We start from the raw sequence: 27,774 nt of genomic DNA on the forward strand, positions 1-27,774 counted from the left end.
TGCTTATAGTAGTGGGAGATACATGTAATATATCTGTAGAAGTATTGCCCAAAAAGTGCCCTTGGCAAGACATTTATTTGTGGTTAGATAGTATGTTGAAGGTAGTTCAGCAGTACCTCTTTTCTCATATTGGGATGAAGTAATTTGAATAATTAAAATAATGTATTTGGATATTAAATGTACTGTATGAGTTAGAAGAGAATGAAGATGGTTATGGCGGGCAGAGCTTTTACTGTAGGAATTTTTGTGACCTGAATTATAGTATTAATTTCTTTTTGTTATCCAGGTTCACTTTGATGGCTGGAATAGTTGCTATGATTACTGGATAGATGCAGATTCTCCTGATATTCACCCCGTCGGTTGGTGTTCAAAAACTGGGCATCCTCTTCAGCCTCCTTTGAGTAAGAGACACAAGGATAACTTAAAGAAATGTTTCCATTTTCTTGTGTAGAGTGCTTAGTAGTTTCTTTTCCTCTATCTTCTCCTTCTACTACATTTCTTCTCTGGTTAATCCTTTTTCTTCTTATTGCACTTTTAGTTACCTGATAATCAAAAATATATAAAAGAAAAAATATCTGAAGAAGTAGAGTGTCTAGACTTGCTTTTATTTAACAGTATCATCATCTTTTAAAACTAGTACTAAATTTTGGAAGACAGTTTGTCAGACTGTCAAAATGTGTCAATGTCAATATCCTAATAGTGATTTTATACTGTAGTTCTGCAAAATAGCACCATTGGGAGAAACTGGGCAAGGGTACAAAGGATCTCCCTCTGTATTATTACTTACAATTGCATGTGAATCTACAGTCGCCTCAATAAAAATTTCAGTTAAATTCAATTTTTTGAAAAAGGTATACTGAGAACTTGACATATGAGATCTCAGTTTCGGAGGAAAATAAATACATTATAGAAAGAAAAATGTAGCAAACAGTACATTATTGTAGTGTTTTAAAAAATTTAGCATGCCTTCCCCAACTAGTGGCTTCACTTTTACATGCCACATAGAAACTACATAAGGGCACCAGAATGCACAGACATGGTATCAGTTACAGTATGTTTCAAATAATAAACTTTGGAAATAAATATTGGTGAAATAAATTATGGTGCACTCATGCTACAGCTACAATGCAACAGTCAAAAATATTGCTATTGCGATGGACAGATTTATAAGACATGAATTTAAAGACAGAAAAAGAATGTTTCAGAATAGTATATATCTATGCTGTACCTTTTATGTGGCAAAATAAAACAAAACCCAAAATTTGATGCATGTATATTTACAAATGTAGGTACACATGGGAATGCTTGGAACATCTAGGAAGGTTACACATTAACGTGATTAGTCAGGAAAAGAAGGGTATGAAATGTGAGGGGAGTCGCTTGAAGGGAATCTGTGACTGTTCTGTATTCTGCTGTGTTGTTTGATGTTTTCACAGTGTGCAAGTATTCATATGTTAATTATGTTATTTACTTGATCAAAATGTTTAGAATCGTCTCATTATTTCAGATTTAGGTATCTCTGAAATTCGTGACATTTTAAAAGAGGATTGGATCAAAGTTTACCATTTCGCTATTGAAGAAAGATAGCGTGAACAAAGTCCTAGGGGAAAACCTTTAGACGTAGAGACTGGAAACATACTTTTAATTTTGTAGGACCTTCTTTTTCTGTTTATAAATGTTGATTGAAAAATCGGATTTTTTTTTTCCCTATTCCTATCCAAAACATATGACTCTTAGAACCTTAAATTTTTGCTTTTTTTTTTTTTTTTTGGCTTTTTAATAGGCCCCATAGAATTAATGGAAGCCTCAGAACACGGTGGATGCTCAACCCCAGGTTGTAAAGGGATTGGCCATTTTAAGAGAGCAAGACACCTGGGCCCTCACAGGTATGTGGTGCTGCCACTCAGGCAGAGATTCCTTATGTGGTCAGATAGAGGGTGCCTGTCCCTCGTATGTGGCAGATAATGATTTCCATGTGTACTAAATAGATATGAACTAATTCTGCATTCAGATCCATACGAAATGTGGTTATGTGGGTGACCACGTAAAAATGAAGGGTATCTGTAGTTAAATTTCCTGGGAAAGAATGCATTCATGATTTAAAATAGGTAGGTACTTGGCTTTTCTTGGCAACCTAAGATACTTCACTTCTGAAATAGTCATTTTGGGTTGACCATTAATAATGAGAAGAGGGCAGGCCTTGTTGAAAGTATTTGTTTGGTAGACTATTCTATGATTGGGTGACTCAACAATTTGAATAATGAGAGGTGAGTGTATTGTAGATTAGCAGCAAAGATCACAAAAGGCACAGATATAAATAGACAAACATCAGAATATTTTGGTCAAAATGAAGTGTTTTTCAATATTTTTCTCTTACATCTAAGTAACTTAAAAAAAAGAAACCAAATTTGTCCATTTGAAATTTGATGTATTGTTTAGATGATTTGGGGTCTTTGTAGACACGCTAAAATATTACTGAAATAGTGAGAAATTTATGTGATTTAACTGGAATTTTTAGAGGACAAGAGGCATCACCTAATTCAGGTATATATTAAAATAATAATTTGTCAGTTTAAGTGTTCTAACTATATGTTAATTGGATTGCCCAGTAAGAAAAATGATTCCTTGTTTATCTAGTTTATACAGGTTGTGAATCTAGGTCTTTAAAAAATCTGAAGATTGCACTACCTGTTCCTCTAAGAATTAATAGGAATTGTAAAATTGGTATGATTATTTTATCTCTATATAGTTTCCTCTTTCTTAAATCTCCGCAACCTCAAATGCTGCTTATCTTCCTTTTGCAACACTCGTGCTGAGTTTTTTTTTATGGGGTTCAGTGTGTTCCAGAGTAAAAGTCTGCACATGACACAGTAATGATTTCATTTGCAAATATACATTTAAAAATCCTTTCCTTGTATGACTGCAAACTGAAAGTTGTATGATTAAAGGGAGATAAAAATACTGCATCTTAGAAGTGATCCAGTATTGGCAGGTGAAGGCAGCTGGGTAACTTTTAGGCATTACACCAGTATCTCCCTTACCCACTTATCCCTGTGGGGGGTGTGTTCCAAGATCCCCAGTGAATGCCTGAAACCTCGGATAGTACTGAACCTGATGTCTACTGTTTTTTTTCCCCATACGTATATACCTATGATAAAATTTAATTTGTGCATTAGGCACAGTAAGAGATGGGCAACAATAACTAATAATAAAATAGAACAATTATAATAATATACCGTAATAAAAGTTATATGAATGTGGTCTCTCGCTAAATATCTTATTGTACAAATTTAATGTCTTTTCCATTTTAACTAAGTGCTTTTTATACACTGTGGCCCTCACTGTCACAATTTGAGGTGCGACAGCAGTACTAACACAAATTTCTTTTTCTTCTGAATTTCACAGATTTGTTCTTGCTGTGGAGTTTAGCAACCTCAATATATGATTTTTTTTCTCTCCTCATGAAGTAGACAACTGTTGCACTTTGGGGCCGTTATTAAGTACAGTAAGGGTGACTTAACACAAGCACTGTGATACCTTGACAGTGGATCTGATAACCTAGGTGGCTACTAAATGACTAACGGGCCAAATACAGTGGACTAAGGAGTGATTTGCTTCCTAGTGGTTCCGAGTGGGGCAGCGTGAGATTTCATCACGCTGCTCAGAACGGCGCACAATTTAAAACCTATGAATTGTTTATTTCTGGAATTTTTCGTTTAATATTTTTGTACCTGGGTTTACCTCAGAGAAATGAAACCACGGATAAGGAGTGACTACTGTGTATAAGTCCACATAACTCATCAGTATGCTCAGTTTCCATTACATATCTATAAATTCTTTCCTTTAGTAAACATTTTTGCCCAGCAGTTTTTTTTTCTCCCCAGTAAGATTTAGTGAGCATTTGTTTACTCTCTGTGAGGTATTGTGCTAATTGTTTTGCATGCTTTGGATAGCCTTCGAGCAACCCTACAATGTAGAACTATTATTTCTTCCATTTTTTGACAAAGCCACCGTGGTGCTGTAGAGGTTTTTCTAACTTGTCTGCTTGACAGCTGGTGAGGGCGAAGCCAGGAATGGTGCCCAGTCTAACTGTGCCCTTAGCCACTCCCCTCTCACTGACTCTCAGGGCACAGCTCCCTGAATTAGTCACAGATCCAGCCCTCAAAGAACTCAGGGACGAATGGACCTATGAAAGCTGTAAATAATTTTATTAAACTCTAAGATGCAAAAATACTAACTAATGTTGAAACTTCGACATATGTACCTCTCTGCCGTACCACCCCAAGATGTTCATTGAACCAAAGGCAATTTGCTCAAATTATGAAGGAAAAAAACAAAGAAATCTTAAAAATCAGTGAATACTGACATTATATTTTTGGGGGTCTAATCAAAACTTTACAAAAGAATTTTTTTTTTTTGGTCTTCTGGGGAGAAAGTCCACCTCATAACAATGCCCGTGATCTCTTTGGCGTGCCGTAGGTCTGAGCAGAGAGGTTTGCCGTCACGGCGAGGTCTGTGGTGACGGTCCTGCTCCCTGCCTGATGGCACCAGCCGCTCATTAAGACCGCCTTTTCCCAAGTGTGCTGTGGACCTCTGAGGGGCCCTCAGCTGGTCCGCACCCATCTCACAAAGTTTCAGAGATTATCTCTGAAGTCTTTTTTCAAAGATGCAGTGTTGTATTTGATAAATGAAGGGGAAAATTACGGGGAGAATCATGAAAGATTTTATGGAGAAGTGTGGTCCAAAAAAAAAAATCTTTCAGTATAATTGGAACCATAATGGAGAATGACTCATTTCCAGAATGAAAGAGGAAGAAGTAGACCTCATGGCTTAAAAGACGTACATCGATAAAGAAGTTGTGTTCATTTCTTTGTCACGTATCAGACCTGACCGGCAGATCTGTGTATAACTCTGGGGCATAGATGCAATCCAGAGAACTAGTGTCAGCTCCTGCCCGCGTACTATCTTCCCTTCTTTTCAGCCCCCTCAACTGGCTTTTCTTAGACTCCCTGAATATGCTGTTCTCTTTACAGCACGCAAAGCTCTTTATCTGGTGGGATATTAATCCTTACCAGTCACAGCCTGTTTTCCATTTCCTTGGTAGACTTGTGGAAGAGCTGCTGCATCACGGCTATTCTTTAAAAGGTTCATTTCGCTGGCACTTATTTTTGTCCTTACTGAGAATGCTGTGCTTAGGAAAACATAATGAGAAAATTCTCTTCAGATTAATCTACTGAGAAACTGCATAAATCAAAACATGCATTCTTTGCTTAGATAACAAGGCAAGTTGCTCTTTTGGCACGAATAATCAATTTTGTGAACGTGTAAGCAAAAGCCTATGTTTTGACTAGCATGTGTTGTTAGTGTCTCCAAAAATTATAATAGTTGAATTTGATCTAAGAAGTGTTAGAAATAGAAATGTGTTCTCAAGAATGAAATTTAAGAATGTGATGTTTTTCAATGTTGAAATGTAAACGATCAGTGAGTGAGTTGGATGTGGATGTGGTGTTCTCATTTCTAGGGATGTTCAGGAGCCAGATGACCTAATTCTATCTCTAGCAAGGCAGCATTAATATTTTTGATTGTGTCTTGGTGTTTCCCTTTGTTGATTCATGCATTTGGCCTACTAAGAGGTCACAATGGGAGGAGATTAAAGGATAACTAAAGTTATATAAAATTAAATGTTCTACATATCTAATGCCTTCAGAAGTAAATGTTTCCTATGTAAGATTTTATCTTGATGAAATTAAGTAAGAAATAAATAGAAATAAGAAACAAATAAGAAATAAATAGAAATAAAACAATATCCATCCACTGTGCTTTGCATGAGAGTCTAGAGGTTAAGAGTAGTGATTTAAGTGCCATAGAAAACCGACTTAAGTGACTTAGAAAACTGAAGACATTGTCCAGTTGTTTAAATAAATGTATTTACAACTAAAAGCGTTTTAAAGGTGGGCAGTGGAGAGCAGTGAACAAGGCAGTCCTTCCACCTTTCCTTAATAAGCTGGACCCATCTTTCCAAGGAAAAACAGCCTCCTTCCAGTGGCCAGTGGGACAAATATTTGTATATTTAGCTGATACGGAATTATTTGCCCATAGAACAGAGTGCACCCTAATAAAGTTCTTACGGTAGAGAGCTGTGTAATCCTGTGTGAATCTGTTGCCCTGCTGTCTGAGGAACTGTGTAACAGTAGAATTGTGTGTACATGTATACATGTGTGTGCCCATGACTAAGTACACGTTGGCCATGAGCCATGCCTTACTTATGTTTGGTTACTAGAGACTTCATCGACAAGAACCTAGAAAGGATGATAAGCCTAATGAAACTCACTTTTTCTACAGAAGTTTGATCAGTACTGCTGTGTTTATAAAGTCATTCACTTTTAAAATTGCATATGAATTTTATAATCTTAAAAATGAGGAAATTGGCCCAGAAAGATTAAGTACTGCCTCAGTTCATATTAGCTGCATGACAGTAGCATCTTGCTAGGAGGTGATACTCTCAGATAGGTTTAATTGTCTCGGATTAGGGAAAAGAAAATTCTTTAATATTGCAAGGTATTTTGTGCCAGTGTAGTGTAATGACTAGGAGACAGGCAGAGTTCATCCTCTGATGGGATGATACTAAGCAAGTTCCCTATTTAAAGCCTCAGTTTCTATGTCTATAAAATGAGCCTTAGAATAGGAGTGACTTCCCAGGGTTGTGGGAGTTAGATGATGTCATACGAATAAAGCACGTAGCCCGGGGAATGCACTCAACCTGTGGTAACATTTGCTGTTACCTTCATTTTAGAAATGAGAAAACAGAGTCTTCCAGGTTGTGCTTGCTTATTGTGGACAGAGCTGCAGAGCACATTTAGAACCAGGCTCCTGATTCTCGTCTGGGGCATTGCCCAGCCCTCTGTCATTTGCATTTTGTGGCATCATCATCTTTTTTTTTTTTTATCACCTCCTACTATGGGAACCAGCTGGCTTCGCTTTCTACTCCAGAGTAGTTGTGAATAGGAGGTGTGTAAACCCATTTGACTTTTCTCAGCGTTCAGAAGAAGAGAAGGTGTTCACACAAAATCTATAGCTGATCAGCATGGGTTGCCTTGGTTGATCATCCTGGCCCATTAGTATCTCTTTGCTTGGAAGGCCGTGATTGTTTCCCCAAACTCTCAGGGTGAGGGTTTGAAATTTCCCTCTGGCCCCAGCCATCCAGAAAAGGAGGGTATTTAGGTGGCAAGTCCCACTCTGGCCTGCAATCTTGCATCTCTCTGAGCTACCCAAGACTTCCTTCACTTAATCAACAAACAAATGAAGGGACTGCCCTCACGGAGCTTGTAATATAAATCTGCACTGTAACTGTTCACTGTAGTGTCGTTGGAGACCCAACCCATCTAAAAATCTGAGAATCTTCCCTGTGTTGGACTGGTGCTTGGGGTTAGGATCAGGGACCCTTCGTATCCAATAAATTCCAAAGTGAATGTACAGTTATTCAATAATTGTAAAGCCAGGTGTTTAACGGTGAGTCACATGGTTGTGGTATATTCTAGGAAGAGCAGAATACTATCTGTCAAAAGAAACCCCAAAAAATTATATTTGGATTTTTTTTTCCTGCTACCACAAAATTTAAGTAGATAAATTTGCAATAGAAATACATACATAATTTGAGGAAGAAAGAATAGAATAGAGTCAAAGATGATTGTGATCTGAGAGTTGGTTAATATGTTTCCTTTATCAGAAACAAAGAATCAAGAGCAAGAAGAGGAGAGAGTTGTGTTCCCCTCCCCTTTTTTTTTTCAGAGGAAGGGAGTTCATTAAAGATGAATTTGGTTTTAAACGTGTTTATTATAAGACAACCCTAAGACATTTACATTTTGCCTGAAACCAACATCCGTGTCAGGCAGGGCTCCACCTCCCTTAGGGGAGCCAGGGTGTCCCCTTCCTCGGGCCTGTGGGCAGTTTTGTTGTGGGCAGGAGACCTAAGTGTAGCGCAGCAGCTGCTGCTCTCTGGGCCTTCCATCATGAGGGGTGATAAGAAGGTAGATCAGACTTGTTTGCAGCCTCTGTGGAACAGAGGACTGGGTGAGGTACGGACATGGCTGAGGGTCTGAGAAGAGGGGCGAGTACTATAGCCCAGCAGCCTCATCCTGTGCAGATCACGTGGGGGCGGGGGCAGCGGGTGCTGGTTGGACCCTGCTTCCTGCCCACGCCTGATTGTCCAGCCTTCCTGCTGAGCTGTCCATCGCGCTTGAAAAAAGTTAATTTCTGCCCAGGATAGGATTGGTGGTTGTTGTTGCTTGTATCCGTGAACGCTGATTAGTACAAATATCCCATGAAGGAGCCCATGAAGCACTTGAAGGGAACTGTTCAAAGAAAAAACCATCATGGTTGGAGACAGATTTTCCTTCACATCATTGCTGAATGAGTAAAATGAAATAAAATAGTATGTCCACTCTGAATAGGATGGATAGAATCGTATGCTCCTTTCACTGAGCTACTTCACTGCTCTGTGACCATGGGCAAGCAGCATCTCTGTTTGGATGTCTAGTAAACATTCCATGATGCCTGATCTTGCCCCCAAATCTTCTTCCCTGTGGTCATTCTCATCTCAGAAAAAGGGGGAAAAAAAAAAGGCATCCCTTTTACCACCTGGTTCTTCAAGCCACAAACTTTGAATCCTTCCTTTAACTCATTCCCCATCTCCAGCCCATCCACAGGAGGGCTCTCAAATGATACATGATGGTCCTCTTTATCCCCATTCCTACCACACAAATTCAAGTCACTATTGTACCTTTACTCTTCAATAATTTCTCTTCCAGTTATGCTGCCCTGACATGGTCTCTCCACAAAGAATCCTGAGTGATTGGTCTCAGCTATCAATCAAACCGTATCATTTCCTTATTCAAAGGGCCTCCAGGGGCTACAAATTGCACCTAAAATAAACATATGAACTGGTGACTATGGCCTGTTAGGGCCTATATGCTACTTCCCTGCCTGCTTCTCCGCCATCTCCTGCCCTTGCTCCCTTCACTCTAGCCTAGCTGGTCTGTCTCCCTCACGCCTGCCACGCTTTCCCTGTGTCTGTATTACTCTTTGCATTTCGGGGAATGCCCCTTCCCTGAGCTGGCAGAGTGGTCTCCCTCACCCTGAGGGCACTGCTCAAACGCCGCTTCTTCAGAGAGGCCCTTCCTCACCAACACCCCACCCCCAGCCCCGCGGTCTCTCTAACCTCATACTCTGGCTTTTGTCACTGTGTGAGGTTGTCTAATTTATTTGTGTAGTCGTGTATTGCCCATCTCCTCCTAAAATATTAGCTCCATGAGAGCAGACAGCTGGTCTTTTTATTCCTGACTATGTTTCCAGTGCCTGGAAAGGTAACATCATAGTGACTTGATAAATACTTGTTGAACAAAGGAATGAAGTAATTCAAGTCTGAGGTTATCTAACCATTTTAAACCTTAGTTTGTCACAAGGAAAGCCTTCCTCGTGGGTTGTTGTAAAGATTAAACAGAATACTGAATGTAAAATACTTAGCATGGTGCTCTCTATGTAGGAAATGCTCCATAAATATCACTGGTTATTGTTTTTGTTATTGTTGGTTTAACATTATATACATGTATGTCAACACATGATCAAACGGTATTTACTTTCCTCTTTTGCATAGATATCAGTGTAAAGTAGCATGTAAGTAAAGAAAATAGAGGTGGTACTCTTGCTTATAAGATACCTGTGATGAGCTTTATAGACCATTATCAGAATCACTTGGGAGCATTTGCAGACTCTTCTCTCCTCCCAGGAGGATGTGTCAGATTCTCTTGGTAGAGGGTAGAAAGGCATTGTTTAAAAGTTTTCCCTGGGTGATCATCAACATTGCAAATACTGCCTAACCTGAGGAAAAGAATATGCATGACACTAATATAATTTACCTAAGGCCAAATCACTTCCAGATTTCTGGACGCTTCCTAAAAACCAAGGGCAAGATAGGGGGTTAGTTAGAGGGGTTGATTGTGTATGGAGATACAGAGGCTGCCCAGTTGTTCTGGAGACTGGGAAGCTGAGGCCCAGGCAGAGGAGTGTGCTGACTTCATGCTGAGTTCACAGTTAGTGACCTAGATTCCCTTTGCTTGGATGAAAGGAGTGATCCCCAAGTGGCATCCGAGAGACCAACCAGTGGTCACCGATGGAAGGGAAGGAAACTAGATGGCTCATTATCCAGTTGGCTTCTGGTCCCTTTTTATATTAGGGATAGGATTAGGTACAGATTGATTTTTTTTCTAGGATATCAGGTATACATGTGGGCCTGGAGACAGGAAATGGGGGAATCTCCTTGCTTTGGATGGCAGCAGCTGTTATAAAGGAAATTAAACAGTGTGTGATGGCCCTGGGCCTGGAAGATCATTTCAGGAAGCAGATCTGCTCTGTGTATCAGTCAGTCTGTCTCTGTCCCACCTCTATCACCAGCCCTCCTATGTTAAGCATTTCTGTCTTGGGCTGATTGTCCGCAGAGATGTGCACAGGCCCTGCCCTTGGACAACAGAAGAGGGACTCCTTTGGTGACCATTGCTCACTTCCAAAGATTGCATGAGATTGTGTTTAAAAATCTAGTGCAAAGACATCAGAATGTACTTAAATTATGTTTTTTTTTTTAAGAACTTTTATTGGGATACAATTGACATACAATGAACTGCATATATTTAAAGTGTAAAATTTGATATTTTTTTTCTTATTAGTAGTGTATATATGGCAATCCCAATCTCCCAATGCATTCCCCCCCCAACACCCCCCCCGCCCCAGCTTTCCCCACTTAGTGCCCATGTTTGTTCTCTATATCTGTCTCTATTTGTGCCTTGCAAACCAGTTGATTTGTACCATTTTTCTATATTCCGCATATATGTGTTAATGTACAATATTTGTTTTTCTCTTTCTGACTCACTTAAATTGTTTTAAAGATGAAATATTTCATGCTGTGTATTTAATCTATGTAAATATATATATACAGTTAAACTTTTGCATTTTATATTTGTAGCTTGTCATTTTAATTGGAAGAACTAATTATGCTCTAATAGAAGTGTTCTTTTTCGTTCTTTTTTTTTTTAATTTTTAATGTTTTAGCGCTGCCAACTGTCCCTATTCAGAAATCAATTTGAATAAAGACCGAATTTTCCCAGACCGCTTAAGTGGTGAGATGCCTCCGGCTAGCCCATCATTTCCAAGAAGTAAAAGGGCAGACACAAATGAAATCTCTTCATCTCCTGAAACCAGGTAATTAAAGTGATAATATTAGTGTTATTTAGAGGTACTGTAGTTGAAAGACATTTTTTTCCTTAGGTGTTTTATGGTCTGTGGTGATATCTTCTAGTACATTATTGATAATGAACCCGACTTAATGTGAGGCAGATGGTTTATAAAAGTATGTCCAAATCAGGCAGGATTTTCGTTTTACTTGTTCATCTTTTAGTTGAACTTGCTTGATGTTAGAAGTTTTGAAATCCCAGTCATTTTGTTACATACCAGTTCATATTTCTGAATGATCAATATTTATATAAAACTGTCCTTTATAAAGACGATGGTAGATTCCCTGTGAAGAATGGACATTATTTCTTTTTAGTGCTCGTTACACGCCAAGTACTTGTATCTACATTATTTCATTTAATTATTAGGCTATTTGTTGTATTATATGCTGAGTCATTTGGTTTTGATTTCACTTGTACAGTTGAGTTGGAATGTTTTAACCTCTGTGGATTATTAAGTAAAGAACCAAGTTTTGTTTGATGTATCTTTAAGTAAAAGGTCTCTGCCCTTATATTAAAGATATTATGAAGAGAAAACATTAATAGAAAGATGATCCTTAGCACTTAGGTTTGGGGGCTTTCTTTTATGGAGAGTTTTTAAAATCTACAGCAATGTAGTTCTTTGATTAGTTTAATATTTTGTAACTTTTATTATCATGGATGAACCAAGTGGACACTTGAATTAATAAATCTGATTCTCAGCTCACAGCAATGTTTTGGAATAATGCCATTTAAAGTATCAGTATCCTTATAGAAAAGCAGTTTCACCCTATGGATGGGGGAGAGCTGTAACTTCTTTAATTATCAACGACGATGATTTATTTTTAATCCTTAAAACCATGACTAATGTAATATAAGTGTGTTCACCCAACTCAGTGCCCTGTAATGAGGGCATATCACGTGAGGAAATTTACTTTAAGTCAGAGTACTAATTCACATAGTATTAGTTACAGAAACAGATTTCACTGACTCACAAGGAGGTAAGGATCCTTAAAGTTTAGACTTCAAAAGTCAAGATATTGTTTAAAATTTTAACAGGATGCTCTGAAGGGCCGGCAGTTTCATCTCACAGACGTCTCACTAACTTTCTGGGCTCTGGACTGGATACCTGGGCCCAGTTTCCTCACAGCAGAAAGGCGTGGTTGTTTTAGATAATTTTTGCAGTCCTTTTTAACTTGAAATGCTTGTAAGAAAAGAGTAATTTTTTTCCTTTCAGTTTTATTGAGGTATAATTGACATACAACACTCTAAGTTTAAGGTGTACAGCATAATCACTTGACTTATATATATTGTGAAGTGATTACCACAGTTAGTTTAGGTAACATCCATCACCTCATATTGATCCAGAAAAAGAAAAAAGAATGTTTTTTTCCTTATGATGAGAACTTCTAGAATCTACTTTCTTAGCAGCTTTCAAATATACCATCCAGCAGTGTTAACTGTAGTCATCATGCTGTATGTCTTCAGTACTTATTTATTTTATAACTGGAAGTTTATACCTTTCGACCACCTTCCTCCAATTCCTCCACCCCACCCCCTGCCTCTGATAACCACAGGTCTCATCTCTAGCAAAGAGTGATGTAGATCCAGCAATTCCAGTGATCTGTCTTCTGTGAGGATGCGATCATGGTTCTTCACGTCATCACCCATGATTAAGGAAACAGTGTTAGACATTTTAAGGTTTCTATTGTAACCCATGGCACATGTTTGATATCTAAATAGTTTTTACATTACATAGATCTTTCGCCCATACTGTCTTTTGATTCCGTGAATTCTAACCTGCCATTACTTCTGTGAAGTAATACTTACACTTATTTGTATTAAAGTTAAATTTCTTCAAGTGATAATACCTGCATTCTAGGGTACTAGGATTTGGTAAATGAGCGTTATATTATTCATGGTTTTTAAGACTTTGTTCAGATTTCTTCTCATCTTCAACTTTCCAGATTTACTATTTTTATTTATTTATTTGCCGACTCATTTATTTATTTTGAGACTAGCAGTAACCTGAGAAATCTGATCAGTTATATGTTGTCGAAGGGAACATGAAGGAGACAGTTCATAATGATCCTCAAATTTTTAAGGTGAACATTTTGACCAAGATTTTTTTCACTTTACTTTTTATGCTAAGTATTTTTTAAAAAAATGATTACAGGCATCATGGTATTTCAATCTAAATACTTCATTATGCATAAATACAACATTTCCAAAATAGCCAACATAACATAGATTAATTTACTCTTCTCAATATAGATTTTATTCTTTTAAATTTTTAAAAATTGGCTTCAGGTTATTTTATTTTTTTCTTCTCCAGTCCCTAGTTCTCAACACCAATCAAAATGATACATGGTATTTTAGATGTAAATGATCATGTGGTAGTCACACAGCAAATGTTAACAGAGGAAAGGTTGTTAGCAAAGAAGTGTATCTTATGGCTTAAGGATGGTTGATTTAAGGTAGAATTAACAGAGTTGAAGTTAGCTGGCTTCTTTGCTGTAAGTGAATCTGTATGAACATATTTAATTAATAATTTTTTCTTTTAGAAGCAAGCATAAAATTTTTTGATCACTGATTGTTTCACCTGGACTTAAGAATGAAATCCTGAGCTGTGCAAAGCTCTGAGAACAGTGACTAATAAATAATAAGCCCTCAATAAATATTCCTTTTTATTAGTGTTGTTGCAAGAGGAGTAGGTTGCTTATTTGTTTCACAATATTTCTCTCATTCCAGAGGAGCAGAAGTGAGGCTCGCCCATTTTTTTTATATTCCTAGGTTAAACCTTGAATAGAACACTCAAACAAGATGATTTTCATGATGTCAGATTACCTTCTCTCCTCTTTCCCATAATCATTGCTCACATGGATGGAATTTCCCAGTCGGGTTTTAACACATTTTCTCTGCATCCTTCTATCCTTCGTAATAATTTGCTAAAATTGGTTGTCAGATTCTACTTTAAAAAAAAAAAAAAAAGCATTTGGCACAGCAAGAGACAGCTTGCACCCCCAGAAGCAGACCTTCAGACAGATTTGGTTGCAAGTGGTTTACTTGAGAGGTGAGGAAAACGCCAGTAGGGGAGTGAGGAGGTGAGGCCAGGAAGGAAAACAGCCAGTGAAAGCTTCACTATCACACCAGCTACCGCTGTGGACAGCGGGAGCGCAGGCCTACTGGGAGCACTTTGGGAGACTGTGTAAAACACACATCTCAGGCTTTCCCACCATAGGGATGAGGGAGCTGAGCTATTTTAAACACCATTTCCCTTCTGTCACAGAGCGAGGCTGCCCGGGGAGGGAGGATGAATTAATGCCCTCGCACATCCCCTGCTACACAGCAGGAAGAGCAGCCAGAACCCTGGTTAATCCTGTGGGAAGGCAGAGCAGGTGAGACGGGTAGGAGTCGGCCACTGTGCACTGAAGGGGTAGCAGGTGGCCAGGGGACATGGTCCAGGCAGGTCTGACAGTGTCTGCTGCACCAGCCCATTCACCCGTTTCAAATGCCAGCCGGTCACCACAGTGAAGTATGCTGCCATTGCTTTTGATCCAGGAGCAGACATAATAGGGCCAGATAAATGAACAGTGTGAGCAGTATGTATGTCCTTTTCATGCCATAATGGCATTTTAAGGGCCAGTTCACAGGCCACATGCTCAAGATAGACCCATGGACAATCAGTGTTCCATAGCAGCACTTTCAAAACCTGACTCCACGTCTGACTCCCCGACATCTCTAAAGTTCAGACTGGGGGCCCAGCCCAGCCCGCCAGAATCTCAGGCTAAAGCCTAGAGGTCTGCATTTTTAAAATTCACTTGGGAGTGTATCTCCCTGCTTAAAATTTTCCACGACTTCCCATTACTTTTGGAATTAGGACCCTAATTCTGAATGTGGCCTGCAAAACCAGTGTCATCTGGCCCCTGCCAGACTCTCTAGCTTTTTCTCTACTAGGCTGTTTTTAAACTTAATGCTTCAGCCACCTTGGTCCTCCAGCATTCTTTTCTTTCTGCCTCGAACCCACATACCTACCTTCTCCTAGCGAGTCGCTTACCTCTCAGGCTTCAGGGTAACTCCCATTTCCCTGGGGAAGCTTTATCTGATCCTCCAGACCATGGGTCCAGTTCCTCCTTGCTACATGCTTTCTCGTGTCACACATCCCAACACTGTTGACGGTTCTGTGTAAATACTTCCTCCGAGTGTGTGTACTTGGCTCAGTGATAAGCTCCATAAGGGCAGAGGCCACATCCTCGATTCTGAGACGCCTTCAGCGCCAAGCACACTACCTGGCACTCAGCAAGGATGCAAGGCCCCCATGAATCATCCACCAGCCTTCAAAGGAGATGTGTCAGTTATGTAACTGAAGAAGCAACTGCTGCATAACCTTTTCATTCCAGTAAAACTTCCTTTTTCAACTTTGTAAAATCCCCACACTGGATATCTAAGAGTTGATTATTAAATGATGAGATAAATCCCCCAGACACATACCTGCACTTTTATAAATTAGGGCAGTGTTTCACAAACTGTTGTTTAACTACCTGCCCATGTAGAAAATAACGTTTGAATGACACAGAAAGTGGTTGGGGCTGCCTCTGGGTGTCAGGAGCCAGGGCCACAGGCAACAATATCTCAGAGCACTTGTACTCAAGGGTCAGGGCATCCTAGCTGGGAAGCTCTGCCCTACATTAAGAGAGTTCTACCTTGAGTCCTTTTGTAGGTGTGCTGAATGTTTGGGTCTATTTTCCTACAGTGACTTGTCAAATGGGTGGTCAGCTGATGAGTGAATTCCCAGTGTGTCTTTAGATAGAAATGTGAGGATGTAATCCTTTCCCAGTTATCCATCAATTCATCATATGTGTAAGGAGGTCTGTGTTGTGTCTTAGAGCTTTCAGTGAGATGTTTTCCTTACTTGGGAGAGCAGCAGCTCATCTCTGTCCTTACTGCACTTCTGGCAGCAAGATGGTGAGGCTGGGGCTCTGCCAATCAGTGGAGGAGCTTTTCCTGGGGACCACTGACCTTAAGTCTCTATGTGTCTACAGCTGAATAAAAGAAAGTGGATGTTTCTCTATATATCTGAATAAAACCTGCGGGTTTCAAACTTTGTTTTGCATCAGAAGCATCAGATGCTTATTAAAATCCAACCTTGGAGGTAACATCTCCAGAGATACTGATTCAGAAAATGTAAGCTGCATCCCAGTTCATTTTAAACAAACACCCCAGGTGATGGATGCAAGTGATCTATAAACCAGGCCTTGAGAATCATTATTGAATGTAAAGTTCCTCCTCTGGAGTAATAGTTCACAATGTGTTACTAAATAGACAACATCAGCGTCTATCCCACATAGTCTTATTCTCATGAAATATATTCTACAGCTGCTTGTAATCGTGTTTCTAAATTAGGTGCTATCTCTATTAAAGATCACATAATGTTTTAGGATTCCATGTTGTTTACACCTGCTTAGAGATAACCACAGAAACACAATAAAGCATTTTAAAAATACCTGCTAATGTTTATATTACCTTGCAAGGCAAACGCCCATTACTAACCTGTATCCAATGAAAAAATTCATTTCAGTTCTTCATAGGCCATTAAAACAGCTTTTCAGGTTGTAGGTCCAGTGTTTCTACTCTGAGAATTACGTGGAGCAGTTATAGGAATTGCAGCTTCAATCTGATTTATATATTTAAGATGAATCAGATTTGCCCATCTGTACCCATGAGAAGGGCCCTGTGAAACAGATGGGAATACAAGTTAACATAAAATATGGAACTGTAAGCATATATACATCTCTTTACTTTGCAAAACTGTAAAATCAAGTAGAATAAAGTTAATTTAGAGCCAAAAGTTCTATCAGATTATAAAAGTTAATTAGGAATCTTCGGAAACTTTGTTTTGCTTCCTAAGGTTCTCTGGTCCTGAGGGCTTGGTGTTGAGGACTCAGAAAGTCCCTTTAATGACTGAGAATTCCCTGCCTGTTGTAAAGTCTCTTCCCCGCTTCTGTTGATGGGCTGCCAGAAACAGATTAGGAGCTGTGGAAATTTTCACGTATTCCAGTTCTTGGGAATCTGAGTCGCATCTAAGCAGTTGTTTGTGTGTATGAGGGAGAGGCTGGGTTTTAGTTAAAATACTTGCAGTCCTGATGCAAACTGCTGTGGCACCAAGGCAACCATTCAGAGTGTAAGGAAGAGATGACTGTGTTGTTGATGCCTGGGAAGTTGTTAGAACAATATTGTAACAGGGTTTTATTTTATCTCCTCGAATAGCACTTATTCTTGACTCAGGAGACTCTCTTATGTATAGTAGAAAAGCAATGGCATCTGTTCTTTTCCCTATGACAGCAGCATGAAAGCAGTGCAGTCCGGCTTTTCTTATGATACGGGATCTTTATTTCCCAAATCTCACCTTATTAGGGCTTTTCATTTTATAAGGGAACTGATTAATTAATTGATGAATTTATTTTACTAGGGAGTTTCCTTGGTATCTTGATAACATCCATTATATTTACTTACTCATTATATTCCTTTCTTCACTAACATATGTTCCTTATGCTAAATTATAATTTAATAGCCTTATTAATCAAAATGTTTTATTTGTAGTCATTAGATAAATGGTAAACTGTTTACCTCTCCTGGGCTGTGTTTATGAAAATGCTATTAAAACTGTTGTTAATGTATCTTCTCAGAGAGAACTTATTTTTAAAAACTCTTCATTCGAATGTTAACTGTGGACATGAGGGTTTTAATTGCACTGATTTTATTTGCCATCTTTTCCAAATCCCTTTGAAGATGGTGCCCTCCTTGTCCTGGAGCCGTCAAGCAGTCTTCTCTTCATTTGTAGGAGGAATTTTGGAGACAATTCAGCTTCTCTTGCACAGTTCCTCTGACATATAACCTTGAGATTCCCATTCTCTGATTTTTTACCTGTGAGTGACCTCAGCCTAGAAATTTTTTTTCAAAATGCTGGGGACATGCAAAGAGACATCCTTTTAACGTTCAAAATAGGAAACCCTAATTTTTTTACAGCTCTCACTACATTCACTGTGTCCCCATTTGTTCTTGGGGAGTACAGGTACTTTGCAGCTCTGACAAAGCCTCTATGAGACTAGAATAAGCTATTCTGGAAGGAGAAAGATGGGGTGCTTTTAAGGTACGAGCCAAGCCAAACTCATGCTGGAGTTAGAGAGCTGGCTGAAATCCCTGAATTGGAGCAAAATAATTGTTTCATATTTTTTCAATATTATTTTTAACAAACTGATGGCTGATTGAAACATAACTGGCTAGGGATTGTTCTCAAATGAAAAATAAACAGACTTGAAGAAATACGGCTGTTTGCATTCAGATGCTATCCTGTTACTATGTATTTACTCTTCTAATGTTTGTTTCACTAATATTTACCACGAAGTCTAATTTAAGTAAGATAGTAAGACATCTAAAGCATGACACATAATTACAGAGAAAAGCAGAATGTTGACTCAGAAAGAAAACATTTTTCCATTTGTGTGGATTCCACTGTCTTAATTAAAAGCCTAAAGAGTATTCTTGAGTAAGATTTCACTTATGACTATAGTTCAGTTCAGGCTAAAGAAATGTTGAAATAAATTGGTTCTTGAAAAATTTTAAATCCCAAGAGAAATTGCTGTGTTCTAGGCACTTTTCTAGGTGCTTTTAGCTGTTAGATCATTTAATTCCCATAATGCCTATGTGGGGTAGGTGCTGTTATTACATCCGCATTCGACAAACAGACCTCTCTTGGTTACAGGTTACACAACTAGTAAGTAGCAGCCTAGGCAGTCTGACTGTAGTCTGGCTCATAACCATTGCTCTAAAGGCTGTTTTAAAACTTGAGGAAAACAGGTTCCTTAAAGAAAATAGGTGTCGGGCTTCCCGGGTGCTGCAGTGGTTAAGAATCCACCTGCCGATGCAGGGGCACGGGTTTGATCCCTGGTCCGGGAAGATCTCACATGCCATGGAACAACTAAGCCCATGTGCCACAACTACTGAGCCTGTTCTCTAGAGCCCACAAGCCACAACTACTGAGCCCACACCCCACAACTACGGAAACATGCACGCCTAGAGCCCATGCTTCATAACAAGAGAAGCCAGCACAACTGCAGTGAGAAAGCCGCACATCGCAAGGAAGAGTAGCCCCCGCTCACCACAATTAGAGAAAGCCTGTGAACAGCAAAGAAGACCCAGTGCAGCCAAAAATAAAATAAGTAAATAAATAAATAATAAAATAAATCTTAAAAAAAAAGTAAATAGGTGTCAGTAGATAATTTTATCCTAAAAATAATTCTTAAATAGTCATGCTCCTACTTATGTGTCTGGCTGTGTGCTAAGCACTTCCTATGCATTATTTTATTGAGTCCTCAAAAAGCCTGTGAGGTAAAGGATTTATTATCCTTGTTTTACAGAAGATGCAGCTGAGGATTAGGGAAGTTCAGTAATTTGCTGGAACTAATAAGTAGCAAAGCTGAAATTTGAACCAGGACAACGTCACCACTGCTGGGCTGCTTTCTCTATGTTATGATACACACCCTTATGCTTAATCAGTTTGTACTCCCTTCCTAAATGAAATTGTTGGTAATGAAAAATGTTGATCAGGGGGAGAAGATAAAGGAGATTTAAAATAGAGGAAAATTGTAATATTAAAATATAACATAAAAATATTTTTGGTTGTCATTTAAAAAAAATCTGTCAACAAGCACATCTTGCACTATGTTCCAGAGTGTTATCACAGAGTTTTGACATTGTAATATAAATATGTTTTGTTTATAACTGGAAGACTGTGCAGCCAGAATAACTTTTTGCTTGGGAAGTTGATATCCTAGATAAAGCATTTCATTTTTGCATAGAGAAAGAAATTAATCACAGTACCTATTCAGTAAGAATTAGCAGTGAAATTCCCAACCTTATAGGCGAGAGAAATATTGGTTGCCCAGTTGAGAAAGTGATTTTTATTTTAAGTAAAATATAAAACAAGTAAGAATATTAATGAATCAGAGTCTTCATTCCTGACCTTATCAGTAAAAGACAAATTGAAAATAAGATTATGGCACAAGAACGCAAGTTCCCTTTAACTGAATATGATAAGGATATTTACTGTATTCTGGAAAAACACAAGGGTAAAAAATAATAATTAAATCTAATTATGAATTTTGGTGTCAGTAAGACCTGGTGCTATACGTGCCCTGAAGATTTGGGATTAACCTCTTTAAGGTTCAGTGGAATAACAACAGAACCTTCTTCCAATGGTTGTTATAAAATATTGGACACGTAAAGAACTCAGCCAATCTTTGGTGCATAATATGTTCTGAAGTGTGTTAACTTGTCTTCTTATTACTTCTTATTAATACTATTTCCACATTTCTGGATGTGCTTGATCAGGATCTTGTTTCCTTCAGGGGTTCTGCTCATCTGTTTCATAATACCTGTTCTAATAGACGCCACCCCACTAACCCTCCCGCTAAAGGAAGCATCAGAACCCAAAGGAGCTTAGTCAGTTTTAATTTTAAGGAGTTAGCAGAATCAATATATTAATTGGGAATAAAACATTCAACGAACATTTCGTGTGGAGTCCTGCATTGGAATTGTTTTTTGGTGAATGTAAATATCCATATTTATATATTCCCAAGGTTTTATATGGGTTAAATTTAATAAAACATCATGAGTAAGTAAGGGCAGTAAGAACTGAAACATGCTTCTGTAATGAAGCAACATAAATAATATAAGAGCAGAAAGCTGCTTTTTTGCTCCTCTTTGGGGATGGATTATGGTAGATTCAGGATGAAGAAACTTTTTGGGTCAAACATCTTACTTTCCTTTTCTATATCTGTTGCCTCCTAGAAAATGATCCTTTTCCTACATTTCATAAAATAAGTCATTGGCATTGTGTTTGGGCATAAGAAGAGAACTTTTGGGAATACAAAGGAACTTTCTTCATACTTAAGTCTTATAGCTTTATTTTAATAACGTTAACCTTAAAGGAATATATAATGTGCTTTATTGAAACCACAAAAATGTAACTGTTAATTATCAGTGGACAGTTTCAATCATGAAAACTGAAATATACAGAAAATTCCAAGGTTTAATTTTAGCTTTTGGGCTCAATTTGCTTTTTTTGTTTTTGTTTTTGGGGTTTTTTTTTTTATCCGTTCATTAAAACTTTTAGGCAATCTGCACTAATTAATTGGGAATATAAATATAGCCATGCACAAACCACTGTTTTCAGTGGCCACAATATTTGCTGGGATAGACTTGTGGACTCAAATATTATTATTTCCAGTTTAATATAAAACAAGTTCAGAAGATCACATAAGCTAATTTAGCATAATAAGCTGATTTTAGCATGTGATAATTACCAAGTCTAGCTTCAACATTGTTTTTATGGAGAAGACATTCTTCTATTATCACTTCAACTAATGTTGTTTCTCCAGTTATCAGCAGTTTTCCTATTTGTTTTCACCATATATCTGTCTCCCCACTCACTTTCTGTGGAGTAAGTGCCTCCATGGTGACCTAATTGATTTCTCTTGGGAAAAAAATTTTATTGCGTAATAGCCATGATTCTTCCCATTCTCAAATAAACAAGTATCCTTCAGCAATTATGATAAGTTGTTTTTAGTATGAACTAAGCCAGGGAGCTCAGATTCTAATGAAATTCCATGCATGCCTGGAAATGATCTTTCTAAGAAATAGTGAACATTTTATTTATCTCATGCTTACTGTGTTGGCATCATTGTGTTAAATTATTATTGTTACAAAAGGGAATAAATTAGTGCATCGGTAATTAAGACTATAAAACTCCTTTATATTTTGTTGGGATATTTGGTTTCAAGGTATTTTTCCTTTTCTTAACCCTGAACAGAAGTGTGGTCTGAGTGTTCGAGAAACTAAGAATATGTTTTTAAAGGTAACAGCATATGAAACAACAGAACACTATAGTGTACAGAGTATTATATAAAGTTTTATAAAGGATTTATTTTGAACCCTGAGAATGGAATAGATTGGGTTAAAAATTTTAAATCACTGAAATTTAGTTTTTTAAAAAATATAAATACCCTGTGCCTGGTTTCCTTTAAAGCCATTTTTGTCCCTGACTTCAGGGTAAAGCTCTGAATTAGGATTGTAATGGGTGCTTTCCATTTTAGAGCATTCTTGGCATGGTTAGATTAGCATTAGGTCATTTCTGGTCGGAAAGATATGGAATCAGTTCAGCCTATGAATTTGACCCGATTAAGCTGGGAAACACTTCCTAGAATTGAGTTCAAGTCTCCTGGGCAATCTCAGCCTCAGTCCCAAATCCCAGAGCTGAGTAGTATATAGTGACTTGATTAAATGGTGTGGACTTTAAAACCATTTTCTTCCTTAAAATTGTAGTCTTACCAAACAGTGCAAGTAAAATTCCTCATGAATAAATGTCCCAATTTGAAGTTGAACTACACAGTAGCCACATTTTCCAGAATAGTTAACCTCATCACCATTCTTAGCTTTAAAATCTTTCTGAACAGTTGATGAAAATTAATAATGAGTAAAATGAACATTTACAGGTGTGCATTACTTCTTAGTAAAACTAAAAATCCTAACATGTTAATGGTATCATTCATTTTTTTAATGAAAAACAAAGTTGCTGGGGTACAGTGTTGAACCATTTCTTTAAACGTTTGTATTACAGAATATTAAAACACAATATTAATATTTTTCTCAGAGACCAGCATGTTGATGATGTCAAAGAAGACTTTGAAGAGAGAGCAGAGAGTGAAATGAGGACATCACATGAAGCCAGAGGTACCCATAATAATCCATATTATTGATGGGTATTGCTATTAATACTCAACAATCAAAACTCAACTGGAATGAAGCAGTCCCTTTTATATTAAAGATAAACTTCATTTGGTTGCTTCTGTTACCACAGGCAATAAAAGTTTATTGTTCGGGATAAATTTGGTATATAATTCATAATGATATGGATTCATCAGTGACCTGTATTTACCGTCTCTTTCACATATCTGTACAATATGTGTATAAAGTTTGGATAAGGCATTCTATTTGGTCCTTGTATATTTTTATTGATGTATTTTTAAGCTCTTTATTGGAGTATAATTGCTTTACACTGCTGTGCCAGTTTCTGCTGTACAACAAAGTGAATCAGCTGTATTTATACATATATCCCCATATCCCCTCCCTCCCGAGACTCCTTCCCACCCTCCCTATCCCACCCCTCTAAGTCATCACCAGTCATTGAGCTGATCTCCCTGTGTTATGCAGCAGCTTCCCACTAGCGATCTGTTTTACATTTGGTAGTGTATATATGTCAGTGCTACTCTCCCACTTCACCAGCTTCCCATTCACCCCCAACCCCGTGTCCTCAAGTCCATTCTCTACATCTGAATCTGATATTGTTGATGTCATTTGCTTCATATGTTTCAGACTCATCTCAGAATGTGTTGAAATCCAAATAGAACTAATATGGTCTTAATCTAACACCACAAAATGAAAAGGAAATCACTTGAACAAAAGTTTTAAGTTGTATTGGAGAAAGTAACTTGTCTTACATCTTTGCTGAATAGGTATTACAGTGGTTTAACTGAACAATGAAGTCATAATGACTGTTACTCATAGTATAGATGGTATTTATAACTTACACATAGCTTTATAATTATTATTTATTTTTTATGAGAAAATGTTGTCCTGATTATGATTTTAATGATTGTCCCTGGGAACTTTGCTTGTCATGTGCTATTTCGGGTTTAGATTATTTATAAGATTGTAGAATTGGCACTTAAGGACTGTTTGCCTATAATGACCTATTCCATAAGTGATGCTTTGATTTCCACATTTGATTTTCATAAAGCAGTAATTTATCATTAATTTAAAGGTTATATTCTCTGCTGTCCTCAGCATGTTTTATGGTGTTTAATCTTGCACCACATACAAACCCTACAGGTGGCCAGGGTTTGCATCCCTGATCTACCACCTGCTAGCTATGTAATCTTGGACATTTCATTGAATACCTCTCAGTGCTTGTTTCCTTATCTGTCCAGAAGGTTGTTGATGGTAACTCCCCCCCACAGCTGTTATGGGGATTGAGTACAATAACATTTGTAACTTGCTTTAGAATAGTGCCTGGCACATAATAAGTGTTATGCAAGTATTTGATTATTTAAAATCTTTCTGGTCATTTAGAAAGGAAGAAAAACATTTAATGTATGAAGCTTTTGTCATTAGGGTAAATTGGCTTCTTAATCAAAGCCTTCAGCCTTTCTTTGTGAATGGTGGTTAGGAGTACGGCCTTCACTCTCGTCTCAGCGCCACCAGTACTAGTTGTGTGGCTGGCTTTGGGAAACGTGTTTAACTTCTGTGTCCCTCAGTTTCTTAATAGTACCCACATCACTGGATTCTTATGAGCAATAAATGCGTCAGTGGCCCAAGTATTAGCTGCTAGCAGTAGCAGTGGCAGCAGCGGTAGTAGTATTGTGAAGTGTGTCTGTTGCATGGAATGATCATTGGAAGTTTAGATGGATTCATAATAAAATCTTCTGGGCTCTAAAATTTTTGAGGGAGTAATAATTTGATAACCATTTCAGTTTCTTCCTAACTTGGTGATGTGGTTCACTTCTCATTTGATTTGCTGAGCTGATTTTGATCATTTTTTTGCTGAAAACAGTTTATTTAGTGGAGAATTTCAGGTTTATTAACATGATATGCATGGTATTCTTTCTTTTTTTGTGGTTGTTTTATGTCTTTTCAAACTTTGTATATTTTCATCCTATTTTTCTAGGTTTGAATTGCCTGAGTTTTCCTCTTTCATTATTCTTTCCAAAGAAACATTGCTAGGATTCATATATAACTCTTTATTGTTTTTCTCACCTAAAAAACCTATAGTTCAATATGCATATTTTACTTACTGTCTTATTTTTCATTAGTGAAAGGGAGCCTTATAAAAACAAGCTGCTTTGAGAATTTTTTCACATATGTTCCTGAGTAAGATTCCCTATTAATATCTCATCCAGTTTTAACCTCCTAAAATGAGTTTGATAACTTACCATCATTTCCAAACTTTTGAAACACTTCATATAAAACTTTCATAAAATTAATTTTTTCTGTAGTTAAATCATGTTATGATTGTCAGCTTTTATTTAACTGCTTTCTTAGCTTTTTTTTTTTATGTTTCCAGATTCATTTTGTATGGAAAAGATTTGAATTTCACCTCCTGACCTTACCATTTAAGAGTTTATTGGTTGTCTTTCCCTGGACCCCATGATCCTTCAGTCCAAAATGAGATTTTATGGTGTCTGAGGGCTCCTAGATCTTGGTGATGTTGGGGCTATCTCAGATCCTAGTCATTGGGTGGATATGTGTAGTTCTTTCTGTCCTCCTGCCTCTCAGGGCTTAATAGAGGCATGACCTAGTGTCTCAGACTGGGCTCTCTGGAAACAGACGTTGAGAGTGTTGTGTACAGGAGGTTTGTTGGTGGGTACTCTTGGGAACAATGCCAATGAGAGAGTGAGAGAAGCAGCAGTGGGCAGAATGAGAAGTTGAGCTGTGATACAGTTACAGCAGAAGCCTCAGTCTACCCTGTAAGGAGCTCCAGGTGAACCTTCAGAGTTATCCTGAATTTAGGCATGGAACCAGGCCTTTGTATTGACCAGTCCTTGAATGTTGGCTGAGAGGGGCCATGTCCTTGGGCAAGGAGCCTCCCTTTGGTTTAGGGCAGTTCCTGGAAAGGGAGGTAGCTCTGAGGCATCAGCAGTCAGCAGGCAGGAGAATGAATGTCTTTGTTCTGAGGGACGATTTGGGTGGCACACCACAGTGTCCACTACACCTAGCTAGTCATTTGGTCTCTGACTCTCCTTTAAGAAAAATCAAAGAAAATTGAAAAAAAAACTGAACAATAAACCAAAATTTCCTTTCACATATGTAGGATTAGGCCAGCCCAATTCAGTCCAGCCTTTTGTTTTTAAACAACGAATCTGGCTCCTAGATTCAGTCTTCTTTCATTATTTTGCCTGAGATGTCATGAGCTTTCTTTACTTTTTTTTTAGATCCAGGATTTTTTTTTTAATCCAGAAAACTTCCTTCAGTTATAATTTTTAGTATTACCTATGTTCTGTTCTCTCTTTGACGGGTAATACTTTTATTCTTGGGTTAGATCTGAAGGATGATATTCAAAATATTTAACAATTGGTTTGACAGCCAACGTTGCACAGGACAGTTAAAACAAACACCAGCCTTAGTGCTGGAACAGAGTTTGGAGGCTCCCTGCTGTACTTCATTGCAGCATCTTAGGGAAGTCTTGCAAGGGCCTGACTGCTGAGAGTGGAGGGGACTATTACTAGCCAATATGGAAGTATTTTAATATTTCAACAGCTTATACATTTTTTGATATTCTAGACATATTTCTCAAGTTGAAATATCTTACTTTAGCTCTGTAGAGTCTACTTTGTTACTGCCTTTAATATGAATTTTAATAGTGGTTTTTATTTTCCTTTAATTTCCTGCACTGGCTTGTTTTTTTCTTTTCACAGCCTGTTTTGTTTTGCAGTGGTCATGTTCCCTTGTGCCCTACTAAAATCATGAAACTCTTCTGTCGATAAATCAATGCTCCTCTCCCGATGTTTTGTAGAAGTTTTTATCAGAGGCCCCATGGTGATTGTTCTTTATTTTATCATTTTTGAGTGCAGAGAAGTTTCCCCAGGTTTTTTGTGAAGAATACTTACCCCGCAGTCCTCCCACTTGCATGCTGATAAAATTCCTCTTTCACACCCGAGCCTGAGGTCAGGTAGATATGCTGAGCCTCGTAGGTGCTCACCAGTATTCATTCACAGTGCCATTCCCCAGTGGTGGAAGCAGCCCTTCCGAGATCTAGCGTGACTAGGGGGTGGCATGGTGGATAGGAAGGAAATCCTCTTGCAGTTTGTGCACTATTTAGTATAGAGGAGACTAAAAAGAAGGCACCCTGTATTCCTTATAGCCAGTAGGATTTAAGAGTCAGTAAGCCCATGAGAACTGTTTTGTTTGGAGTCTTAGAGCAAATTTATTTTTAACTTTTTTTTTTTTTTTTTTTTTGCTGTGCGCAGGCTTTCTTTAGTTGCGGTGAGTGGGGGCTACTCTTCGTTGTGGTGCGTGGGCTCCTCATTGCCGTGGCTTCTCTTGTGAGCAAATTGATTGTTAAAAACACTTCCCCCTAAAAAAAATCTTCCTACCTCATTTCTTCAGTTATTCAATTTAATTCCACACAATATGTGTAATTATGAGCCTTTTTGCTTTTTTGATGATTCCCACTATGCTGCTGTATTTGACCTTTGGGGACTTTTACTGAATACAATGCATCACTTTTTTCTTCTTTTTCTTTTTGTTGGCTTCTGCCTCCTTTGCCTGAAAGGTAAAAGAATTCATTTCCTCCATTGTAGGAAGGCCCGTTAATAAAGGATCCTATAAATTGGCCTTCAAATTTAAACTCCTGTATTCCTGGGAAGGGTGTAATTTTCTTTTCCCTTCTGCAAACATTCTC

General features: G+C 38.0%; 1 protein-coding gene across 6 annotated transcripts in view; it reads left to right on the forward strand.

Moving 5' to 3' along the window:
• Positions 1-27,774, forward strand: part of L3MBTL3 (L3MBTL histone methyl-lysine binding protein 3) — a 113,310-nt gene that overhangs the window by 71,216 nt on the left and 14,320 nt on the right. For all 6 annotated transcript variants that reach the window (XM_057739826.1, XM_057739825.1, XM_057739828.1 and 3 more), the window contains 4 exons: positions 287-401; positions 1,784-1,886; positions 11,101-11,250; positions 22,969-23,048. In XM_057739826.1, coding sequence (XP_057595809.1) covers positions 287-401; positions 1,784-1,886; positions 11,101-11,250; positions 22,969-23,048 — 448 coding nt within the window. The remainder of the gene's footprint in view (positions 1-286; positions 402-1,783; positions 1,887-11,100; positions 11,251-22,968; positions 23,049-27,774) is intronic.

Source organism: Hippopotamus amphibius, chromosome 6 (genome assembly GCF_030028045.1).
Source record: "Hippopotamus amphibius kiboko isolate mHipAmp2 chromosome 6, mHipAmp2.hap2, whole genome shotgun sequence".
NCBI lineage: Eukaryota > Metazoa > Chordata > Mammalia > Artiodactyla > Hippopotamidae > Hippopotamus > Hippopotamus amphibius.